At 39.3% G+C, this 11,857-nt stretch overlaps 1 protein-coding gene across 3 annotated transcripts; it reads left to right on the forward strand.

The window, feature by feature from the left end:
• The first annotated feature begins 1,062 nt into the window (after positions 1-1,062).
• Positions 1,063-9,878, forward strand: nicn1 (nicolin 1). 3 transcript variants are annotated; one of them, XM_022742130.1, is made up of 8 exons: positions 1,063-1,170; positions 2,163-2,312; positions 3,259-3,438; positions 5,885-5,998; positions 7,186-7,260; positions 7,335-7,403; positions 8,079-8,183; positions 8,725-9,878. In XM_022742130.1, exons 2-8 carry the CDS (start codon positions 2,166-2,168, stop codon positions 8,764-8,766), a joined length of 732 nt encoding a protein of 243 aa, XP_022597851.1. In that variant the 5' UTR covers positions 1,063-1,170; positions 2,163-2,165; the 3' UTR covers positions 8,767-9,878. The 3 variants fall into 3 exon arrangements, with proteins under 3 accessions (XP_022597851.1, XP_022597852.1, XP_022597853.1); XM_022742131.1 differs by having other exon boundaries at positions 2,166-2,312; XM_022742132.1 differs by lacking the exon at positions 7,186-7,260.
• Positions 9,879-11,857: the final 1,979 nt, after the last annotated feature.

The raw sequence follows: 11,857 nt of genomic DNA on the forward strand, positions 1-11,857 counted from the left end.
AAAAAATTACAACTGAGGTTTTCTAGGTTAGGCTACATGTATCTAGGCTAATTATCAACTAGATATTACTACACAAAATGTGCTATAACAAACGGGAGAGAGATCCATTAAAGGGTCAGAAAGATGAAGCCCAGATGATTAATTCATTAACTAGTTACACATTAATATAAATGTATCAGGCCTGTGTCAGGAGATAACACAGCGTCTAATGACCCACAACATTAGATAACTGGAGTCGCTTGTTTTCATTTCCAGAAAAAAGGATGTTGAATAAAGTATATCCAATTATGCAGGACTGTACTCAGTGGAGATGCTACCAGTTCTCTTGGCTAAGCATTGGCCGGAGGAGATTAAACCAGGAAATGCATTTATCAGCTGTGATTCTGTTTCACCTCTCATGAGTGTGAAATCCTTCAGTGGCTGCCATCAGGATATTCTATTCAGAGTCTTACAAGTACATTCGAGACTTACTTAACAAAGTATGTCAGTTCTGTATGTGTGGGTTCTGGAGGCCAGCAGAGGAGGCGGACAGGTCAGCAAAACAAGCTCTACAGAAAGACATTATAGATTTACAAGTCCCATTAAACAAATCAGAGGCCAAGGGAGTAGTTTGGAGTATAAAGCAGTGGAGGAGTGGAACAATGTATTGATGGGAAGGTTTAAAGGTACAGTTTAAATAACAAAGTCAATCCTCACATTTAGAAACATACAGTTGCTGGGTCAAGTATAGAAGAACTCATGTTTTAAAACATGGTCAATCAGATTAAAGAAAAAAAAACACTGAAGATAATAAAAACGCATCACTGTTTTATGTGAGCATTAGGTTGAGGAATTTGTTTTGAATGTAATCATGTAATCATCTAACTGTCCAGGAAATTAGGCGATAGAGTTTTGTTATATTTCATGAGACAAACAGGGTCAATGGGAAGGTTTTAATCTCTGTTCGACACCCGAAGCATTAGGTGGCGGCGGTGGAAGAAGAAGCGATAACGCAGCCAGCTGAGAGTGCTGCTGGCCCTTTAAGACTCTTGTTGTTGCCGTGGTTACAGCCAGGAGAGAACACAGAGAGTATCTTTAGCATGTCAACATCTGCGACCTCAAGCGTTTAAGTCTCACTGTGCTCTCTGTCCTGGACTTTCACTAACTGTGCTTCCTCTCTGACAAAGAAAGGCAAGTATGGAACCAATACAAAGTCACTTGTACAAAGTCATCGATTTATTGGAGTCTTATTTCACCAATAATGCCTCACTCGTCTGTTAGCTGTTATGCTAGCTGAACTGTTAGCTTCCATGCTAACGTCGCTAATTTCGGTATCTTCTTGCACAGTTGATTTGCAGCATCACAAGATGAATATTAAACATTAAAAATCGTCAGTGTTGCTGCTACACTGTTGAATCTTGGTGTGCCCTACTGGCTGTTTTACACGCCTGATATGTCGCTGTCCATGGTGCTAGCAGAAAAGAGAGCATGATGATGTTCGTTCAGAATAACGTTAGATTTATTCCGTTTTTTAGTCCTTTTAGTCTACTGAGAGAAATAAGTAGACGACAATGAGAATATAATGTTAGTAAATGTCTAATGTTTGAACGTAATTGCGTTTTATTTCCATTTACTTAATCATTTCATTCTCCATTTCACAGTTCATCTCTTATCTACTGTTATATGAACTGTAGAACATAACTGAATACATAATGAAGCCATTAATGTTTTTCCACAAATAGTACAATAACATTACAATAACTACTGTCACTAAAATGATTTTTACTTCTTGAAGAGTCCAGTATCTGTGAGCATGTAAATAATCATTCAAAAGTTGAACAGCTGTATACAAGAATCAGGTTTCCACATCACACTGTATGAGTTTCATATTGAACCACAATGTCATAAGTCCTGTAGGTACATCCAGGTGTTAAACTGAGATCTAAGGTGAGCTCAGATAAATTTTCCTTTTAACAGATGATTGTGAAAAAAAAAAACCTTAAAGATTTACTTAATCTGAAACTACGGGGGCTTTGCCCAGACCATGAAAAACAGGCCCTGACCAAAAATACACAAAGTAGTAAGCCATAAGGTCCGCATAATCTTGGCCATGTGGTGAGAACCAACCATGGTCTAAATGTGTGTTCTTTAAATTAAGTGTGAAATTCTTTATTTGTTTCCAGAAGATGAGTGAAAGCACTGATGACATCAAGGCTGTGACCTGCACAGTCAAACCTCCAGTCTACCTGCAGATTGGAGACACCAAAGTGGACACATCTCACTCTGGTATTTGTGTTGTTGACGTCACCCTCCCCTTCGGAAAGCCTGCCAATGTAAGTTACCGCTTACCACAGAAAGCTGTTGACTACTGGTAATGCACAGTATCTGGTATCCACACTGAAAAGAATTGCTATCATGCTTTATTATCGTCTACGTTTTCACCTCTGTCTGAAGTTTCTAAAACCTTTAATTTGAACAAACATCTGTATTATCACATTCTCATAGAACTGCAGGCTAACATGTTTCCTATTCTCTTAAAGCTCTGGTTTGTGTGCTGACCACACATTGACCCTAGAACTTATAACTACTGTATTACGAAAAGAAAATGTACCATTGTAGGAGAATACACAAAGTACCATTTTCCTTGAACTTTTTCTTTGTTTACATCTGTGTTTCTGGTGTCTTCTATTGCTATTGTCTAATAAAGCAGAAAAAAATGCACACATATATACAAATCACTTTCTTTAAATAAAACACTGTATTCCGGTCTCAAGAGACACTTCAAACATTTTAGGCATTGACCTACTTTTTAGCATTTAATCCTAATTAAAAATCATTTTTAATGCAGAGTGACTCCTCATTAGCTCAAAGCCTCAATCTTCAAAGGCATCTGCCTGGAGCAAGTTTATGCATAAAGGCATTATCTCTACCAGGCTTTTTGATGGTACTGTCTTTAGCTTCTAATGTTAATACTGTGATTTGGCAGACTCAGTGTTTCTTAAACAATAGGTTAAGACGCAGTGTGGACTGGAGGCATGTTTCCTCTGGGCACCACTATGGTTTAGTGAGCCAGATTTATTGTGCAAGATGATATTTTTAAGTTCCATTTCATCCAGCAGGTCACCAGGGAACCTCTTTTTATTTATTTATTTTTTTAAAGTTGGGTCCAAGGCTAAAAAGCAATTTACCTGCCTGCTGATGTAGATCAGATCATCTCATCAGATAATACAATGGTGCTTGTATATTATTTGTAATCCACTGCCACTGTCTGTCTTTCAGATTGAGGAAATCACCTTTAAGAACTACTACACGGCCTATGTGACTGTGCGTTTGTTGAGGAGGAGCCCTGGGCAGGAGGCCCCTGCTAAGTGGTGCACTGCTCTGAGAGACCTGCCCCTGATGGACAACCCCCACACTGAGGGGGGCTCCCAAGACTACTACTCCATTCACAGGGCACAGGTGGGGCTGGAGCATATACGTGCTTGTTGTGCTGATAGATACACTATTAGTATGGAGCCTCCTATGGCAACATCACTGTAGGCTTGCCAGTGCTGAGGAGTCTTGTTGTTAATTAACAAGGGAAGCAGGTGATGTTAGAGTAGTGGGCTCCTGACTGTGAGATTGATAGTTTGAATAGTAGAGAAAACTGCGATTTACTACTAAACTGATATACCTTGGCACTACCCTTGTTTACTCCTCTACACATTATGAGCACCACTTGTAAACATCCTAATAGCAGCAAAATGTGAAGATGATGAGAAATTGTTGTTGTTTTGGTGTCCTCCCCGCAGCCAAAAACCTTACGATGCAGAAACAATGCTAGGGGCCCTTTAATAATGCTACTTAGATAAACCTTTCTTATATCCTAGTGAACATCAAGTGACAGCCCACTATTCTACGTGGCTGCAGCTGAACAACATATCCCATCGGGCACAAAGCTAACACAGCCTGCCAGTTCTAAGTGCAGTTTATTTTGTCTCTCAGCTGGCGTTGGAGGCGAGCCAGCCAACTATTCAGGAAAGGCACAATAAGCATTGTAATGTTGATATATGGAGACAATACAAACTGAAATATTTTCCATTTCTTCTATTTATTTCTTGTTTGTTCTCTATGCAAATAGAGCCAGATGGTGAATGGTGATTCAAATTTTGTTTACCTCAGATGGTGCTCCGAGCCTGACACAGTTTAAAGAGTGATTGTGGTAGTGTAAATGATGTTTATTCACTTTTTATGGGTGATTGTTTGTCATATTTAGCCTGAAGGGACGTTGAATGCATACTTTTACCACAGTAACCATTATCACACAAAGCACAATAGTTGTCTCTCTGAAGAATGTACCTCTGGGAAACTATCTCCCCTCACCTATCCACTTGTCACAGTGGCTGTTAAATCACAAACTTTGCTTGGAAATTTTTGTAACTGCTGTGTCTGCCGGACAGTAATGTTGAATTTCATCATACTTTGATTGGGCGGCAGAGACTCCCACTAATGACCTGCACCTTACACAACAGGCTGCTGCTACCCACCTAATCTCAGTACACATTAATATTAATATTGCACATTTCAGTAACTAATATCATAAACAAACTTTGAAGCTGCCGGTCCAGTGCTGTTTCTCTTGACCTGTTTGATCTCCGCCAACTAATTCAGGGAACTTACACACCAGTAAATCAGCTCCTGTATCGTTTTCCTCTGTTGTTTCTACGGTTGCCACAGTCACAGAAACTAAATGAAAACAGTTAGCAGCAGTAGAAAAATATCCGTGTACATTCACAGAGGTCGCAACTGCCCTCTCTCTCCGTGCTGCTGCCGTTGACCTTTGCTGCACAGCTGTCGTCATGTTTACATTGGAAACAACAGAAGCGTAGGAGAAGGCAGCAACTGCTTTGCTGTTTCAACTCTTTAAAGTCTGTTTCATTCAGTTCTGAATTTTTCAGGATTTCAGTTTTTATGAAAACGCAGGCCCCAAAGTACAACATCAGTGCAACAAAAGTGATCGGAACAGGTCTGATTTCCAAATTGACAAGTTTATAAACAAAACACCACAGTTTCCTCAGTTCTGACCTGGGTTGTGTCCAATGCAACATGGTGAAGAACTGACCTGAGCAAGAAACCAGATTGTGAGATGTGACAGGGTACAACAGCATCAGCAGCACACTGAACATGAGCTGAAACACAGCTGCAGCAGTGGTTAGGAGGAACAGGAAGAGCCATACTATCAATAACAGAAGGAGCAGTTGCTATTTATGAAAAACAGACAGGTAAGTGCTTCTGAGTTGGGATAAGGATTATCTGTGAGAACTGGTGTGTCAGTGAATGATCAGACAGCATGAAGGACACACTCTTCAGACAGAGTCCAAGAAGAGAAACCACTGCTCACAAAACTGCAAATTAAGCTTTGCCAAAGAACAAACTATGACTTGGCCAAGTATGTCTCCTGACTTCAATCCTGTATAAAACCTTTGGTGTATTTTAAAGCAAAAGGTTGAGCAACAAAAGCCCTCCAGCAAAGAGCAGATGAAAAGAATCAGAACATCTCTCCACAGATCTGTGCGAGACAGGTATCATCCCTACCCAGGAGGATGGACATATTAAATATTAAAAATATAAAAGAATCTCACTAATGAAGGGTGAACTGACTTTTTAAAAATGGACCTTTCAATGTTATAGTTAATTTTGTCACATCTTTCTGTTTTTCAGATTAACTGGCTTCATTATTCTTTGGCTAAAAACAAATAAAACTGTGTTAAATGGACAGAATGTTGTAATTGCTTAATGTTTTAGTTGTGTTGAACAGGGGTGTACTCAGTTTTGTTCTATACTGTAATTTCCCTGTCCAACAAATACTGCAAAACTATGTTTTGTTTAATATCGTTAATGTTATTCTTTATTGTTGTTTGTGTAGATGCAGGTGGAGCCAGATCATGTGGTGTCTGTACGACTGATCCTGAGACAGCCGTCCTCTGCCTGGCTAACCTTCAGCCTCGAAGACATCAAAATATACCCTCACATGGAGCCGGTTAGTTTTGTTTTTTTGTTTCCTTTAGACAAGAATGTGTTCAGATCTTTTGACAATAAAAGAAAACAAACATTATTCACAAACTCAATGAGACAGCAAAGATAGAATTAAAGTACTTAATGAGGTCTAAATGCCACTGAGAGGGGAGGTAGTTATTCAGGGAGGTAACTGCTCCCTGAGCTTTTATGTACAGAGCATTAGGATAATATTACACAGACTTGCTTGATTTGTAGTGTAATTATGCTTCTGGCTTTTATTTTATTTTTTGCCAATTTAGTGTCTGCATCCTTCTCACCAATTAAGGAGACTATAGTTTTTCTGTTGGCTGTTACACACACCCAAAACGCCAGTAAAGTCGAGACATTTTCCTGTCACCTGTGTAAACATTGCACACAAATGACATTATCAGTCAAATAAGTCTGAATGTTTGTAGCTATGTGTTGCCTTCACAAAATGATCCTTACCCAAAAATGAACTGAGGGGAACTGCTGAGTCAGGAGGTAATTCTCTCTGTCACTACGAGCGACACTTTTCACACACGGATCGTCATGTGATCTATTGTTGATATAAACATGTTGATTATAGCTGCTTTAAAAGTGTGGTCTTAATATATTAAAAGAGGAAAAAGTGACTCACAAGCTCTGTTAGATTCAAATCTAATGGCAAAGGGGGTAGGCTGAGTGTGTCTGAGGGAGACCCATAAATGAGGCAGGATTCCAAGCTTCAATAATGCAGTGCTTTTAATTGCTTTTAATTTCTTTTTGGATTTCTTTCCATTTGTATGTGTGTGATCCACTTGCACGTACTATGGCTGAGGTCAAATAAAGACAGAACAAAGGAAGGAGGAAGTATATGTAATCTCTCTCTGAAGTGGTTGCACCTGAGGAGGGCGGTTCCTTTCCAGGCAGGAGTGCTTGAGTTATCCTCCATGCTTACTGGTGTGATCATGTGACTCTCGACAGGCACTGACATTTTTTTTATTTGCTAATTTTGCTGGATGACACATGAACAAGTTGTTTGTGTTTCATTTGTAACTGAGCGATGTGAAGCTTAAAGTTTGTACTTTCAATTTTCAATGTGATTATAGCATCTTTCAAACGCAGGTCTGAGTTTTGAACCTGAGGGAGGGATGATCACTGGGATCTAGTGACATATGTAGCTGTCTACTATATTGCTATTCTTGACAGCACCACCAGATGGGGCCAAAGGAAAGACTAAATCCCACACACACTGGGTTTAACAAACAAGAATTTAAAATCAAGGTAATTAAATTATTCTACACTGATTGCAAGGTTAGACTCAACTGTACTGTTTACATTGCTGTTCATCCCTCCAGGACCCAGAGAAGGAAGTTTCTGATTGGCTGTCTGACCTGACGCTGGTTGACCAACACCCTGACCTGGAGGTACACATTTTGTTTGTGTGTGTGTGTGTATGTGTGTGTATGTGTGTGTGGTAGTGTGTGTGTTGTGTGTGTGTGTGTGTGTGTGTGTGTGTGGCTGTGCTCGTTGTGGTGTGTGTGTGTGTTTGTGTGTTGGTGGTGTGTGTGTGTGTGTTGGTGGTGGTGGTATGTGTGTGTGTGTGTGTGTGTGTGTGTGTGTGTGTGTGTGTGTGTGTGTGTGTGTGTGTGTGCACGTGTGCGTGTGTGTGTGTGTGTGAGAGACAGGCCCATGGCGACCATTAAAGACACTGAGGTCATGTCCTACACTTTGTTTTAAGCTTTTATTCTCAGTATAAATGAATGATTAGTTCCTCACCAGAAATGTGTGTGTGTGTGCAGAATCTACAGTATATCCAGTGAAATCTGGTGATCTAAATTTTTTGATAAACCTCTCTAATGAAATAATGATTATTGATGATTGTTACCAATGATATTATTGAATTTAATTACCCTACTTCTCAGGTGGAAAAAAAAACAGTCTCAACAGTGTAAACGTTGTTTTTAGCCCACGAAAACTTTTTGAAGGTTATTACAGAATGAATAAAAAAACAGTTAAACGAAATTAAACAAAGCAATTTTGACACTTTACATTACTGTGGCTTCTTCTGACTGACATCTGTTTCCCTGTGTGTCTCCCAGGGTCTCCCAGACCCCCAGACTGTATCATCCAGTATCCAGCAAATGTGGGCTCTGACTGAGGTGATGCAGACCAACCAGACTACAGCCTCCATTGGACGATTTGATGTGAGTCTGAAACACACAAATCATCATTGTGTTTAAGCATTATTCACAGGTAACACAGAAAGCTACCTTAGCGGTGGCTATGAGCAGTTTGCTTGGTCTTTATTGTGTCAATCAAAGTAAGAAGTTACTCATTGAGTATTGAGTCATGTCCATTACATGTCCATCCATTTGAATTGAATTTACAATTCAATCATTGTTGTTGAGTGCTCTCAGCTTCTTATACTTGAACCTCCATCAGTGCCTTTATTTTTCTTTTTTTTCAAAAGTAGTTATGTAAACAAACCAACAACATCCTCCTTAAGAAGCATCATTTTATTCAGTCAGTTTACAAGAGCCTTCATAGCTGCGTGGATGTAATCATTGCGTTTCACTATCGGTGCCTGACTTGTTTACACAATTGAAAGATATGGATTTAGCATGGTTGTTACATGCCCATGTGTAATCAGCCAGAATAGCTGAAAGTCCTTGTGTGAGTGTTCAGGACCTTTCAAATGAAATGGAGGAGAAAAAAAAATGAATTACTTATCGTTTCTCTCCACAGGTGGATGGATGCTACGATATCAACTTGCTCTCCCTGACGTAACGTGGCCATTGTGCTCTTGCATGCACATGAAGCTCACTTTATAGAGGACCACTGATCAGTAATGGAAGGAGCAATAATGAAGACACTGTCTGCTTTTGAACCATTGACAACAGCTGCAGAGAAGAACAAAGAAAAGGTTGTATATAGGTATATGATGCAGGAATGGCTGGGCATGATGTGACAGTGAATAACAGACATCTGCTGCTTTTTTTCTTACTTGAACACTGACGAATGAGAGAAGTATTTTGATTTCATTTATTTCGACATACTTTTTTTTAATGTTCTGGTCATAAAACTACTCAATCATTGCTATACACTTAAGGGCATACGGTATACATATATTTTTTTTCTTTTTCCATCATTTTGAGGAGGAAGTACAGTAGTGACTGCACTTACACTTTTACTGACGCAATTATTTATTAAGCTATGTAATAACCTTACTGCTCAAACCTGCAGTGTGGCACTGTAACACTGTAAATTGTGTAATATCAATATTTAGCGTTCTCCTGTATCCTGCTAAAACTACTGGATGACTTTTCCCTGTAATTGGTTGACCTGTGTGGAGGTGCGGGATGGCGGGCTGCAGGAGGTTTTAATGAGTCCCATTCATTGTGAAAACAGTACTCCACACCATACAAGGCTGTAAATGTTTAATGGTATAGGGGACAAGGGAAAAAGTACTGCAGCAGTTTCTGTAATGCTGCACAGTATGAAACACTTGGTGGCAGCAGTGGATTATCTAAGAGGTTCTGTTAACTTCTATCTTTGTGAGGACCAAGACCTTGAGAGGACACTTTAGGAAAGTGAGAAGAATCTGGTCCGTCTTCAGGTCTTTGAAGGACTTTTGTTGTTAAATGTTTGATTTTTGGATTGAGGTATGGATAAGCCAGGGGTATGCCGTATAGTTGTGATAGTTAAGACACAGGTTAGAAGCTCAGATGCGAATTATGTCAGTGAGGGTCCTCACAAGTGGGGAAGTAAAAATGTATGTGTATGTGTGAGAAAGCTGATGGAACTAGACAGAAGTCTACTTTCTGAAAATGTTTTACAAGCCTATATGTTGTGTTATTTGCAGCTCCTGTCGCCACATGTCAATAAAAAAAACTAATGTTCTTGTCTTTGCTGAGCAGTTATCAAACAATATTAACTTCTGGGATTCTTCAGGGAATATGGTTCCAGACTCTGTTCAGCAGCTGCTGCTGAAAAATAAAAAATAATAGAAAATCCCAATGGTGTGTCCTAAAATCAGCCAGTGTTCTAATTTTATTTTAAGTACAGAACAGTATTGTAGATTCTCAAGAGGTTCCCTCCACAATGCTGACTGAAGGAAAGAGGACAAGTGGTTTTTCTTCTGCTTCCCATTGTTTTACTTTGCAGAGAACAGCCTTGTCTTTGCCCATGTTGTAAACACTCTGACATTCTGACAACTGACAGTTACAGTACATATCTACAAGCACCTTGCAGTTTTGATAGGACCCAAACACTGTATAGTTTATTTATAATTTATATTAAGGTTAAACATTCTGTACAATCTCAAATGTACTATAGATTCTGCCACTCTGTAACTCTAACTGTAGCTTTATTTCAGTATGTTACTCAGAATATTAGTAGTTGCAACACTGAATGTGTCTTTCTTGATTCGGGGTAATAAATGGGCCTGGCAGTAATGTTAAAGTTGGTCCGATTTGAAGCAATAAAACTGATTTTGTCCCAGGTTTCAGGTTGAATAGAGCATCAGTCTCAGCAGACAGATAATCCCTGATTTGCACTCTGCTTGTCTTTATTACTAGATGCTTATCCCTTACCACCAAGTCTGTCAACCAGGACATTTATGAATATCATCACAGGTGGAGTGTGTGTGGGATTCTTCGGTCTGACTGCACTGGAAACAGCAGTTGAGGTGATTCCCTGTGGTTCAGTTCCTAGACCTGATGAGGGACTTGGATTGTTTATTATTCATTCAGCCATTTCATTCACATGCAATACCTGTTGAATCTTATTTGCAGCGGTGAAACAATCGATCATTTACTGAAGTCTTGCATTCAAAATTATACTCAAACAAAAAGATAGAAGTTTTACCAACTAGATATAAATAAGAAAAAGTACTTGTGATGTTACAGTGTTGTAATTTGCTTAGATAATATGTTTGACATCTCATCTGAAATATACACAAGCTGCAAATGTATTTATTTGTCTGCTACAGCTAACGTACAGGCTGTCTCTGTATGCCACTTTGTTCACAAGTTAAGTGTGCTGTGGTTTGCACAGAAGCTATAAAACCAAATTGAGCTAAAAGAAAACACTTTTAGTCAGATGATGTGAGGGTGTGTGATTTGAATATGAACCAGAAGGAGCATAAATCACAGTGGGTCTCAGACTGTATATAAAGCAGTGTGTTTGGTTTTCGGCTTTAGCTTCTGCTCTCCTTCTGAGGAGACCGAACTGTTGCTGTCCCTCAGAGGCCTATTCGGTCCTGATGAGTAAAAGAGGTTAATGGCTGCAGATTTTCCTCACAGAAGGACCCATGATGAATGGAGTGTTCAACCTGAATTGGACTGTGTGTGTGTGTCTGCGTGTCTGTGTGTGTTTGCAGGGGGAAGGCTGTGGGTCCTCTCTAGCTAATCAGAGAAAGAAAGGCTTTATATGCTTCCTTTAGGCTGCTTTTAATCGGCAAAGTGAGGCAACTTTATTTGTATAGCACATTTCATACACTAGGGCAATTCAGTGTGCTTTGTAGGGTAATAAAATACAGCAAAGGTAAAAATTAACATTTAAAAAGTACAAAAGTACAGGCAAGCAACACAGGGGATCCAAATCTTGAAAGTTAACTAATGCAATTTAAACTTAATCCAATAATCCTATCTACTGGTAATAAAGGCGTGGGTAAATTTTTCGAGGTTTTGCTTGGACATTACTCCTCTGACTTTTGCAATATTATTTAGATGGTAGTACACAGATGAAGTGTGACTATTGAAATTTAAAGATAACCAAGATTTCTGGCTTGACTCTTAGCTATATGAGTACTCCAATGACAACTGTCTTGGTCTTATCTCTAGTTGGAGAAAATTTGGCTTCATCAATCAACTTCTTC

The sequence above is a fragment of the Seriola dumerili genome, unplaced genomic scaffold (genome assembly GCF_002260705.1).
Source record: "Seriola dumerili isolate Sdu_G_001 unplaced genomic scaffold, Sdu_1.0 BDQW01000066.1, whole genome shotgun sequence".
NCBI lineage: Eukaryota > Metazoa > Chordata > Actinopteri > Carangiformes > Carangidae > Seriola > Seriola dumerili.

Excerpts from the sequence above, each read along its gene's own strand:
- nicn1 (XM_022742130.1), top strand. The coding sequence starts at position 2,166 with ATGAGTGAAAGCACTGATGACATCAAGGCTGTGACCTGCACAGTCAAA. Across the intron at positions 5,999-7,185 it reads TATACCCTCACATGGAGCCG|CACCACCAGATGGGGCCAAA; the intron begins GTTAGTTTTGTT and ends TATTCTTGACAG. Across the intron at positions 7,404-8,078 it reads ACCAACACCCTGACCTGGAG|GGTCTCCCAGACCCCCAGAC; the intron begins GTACACATTTTG and ends TGTGTCTCCCAG.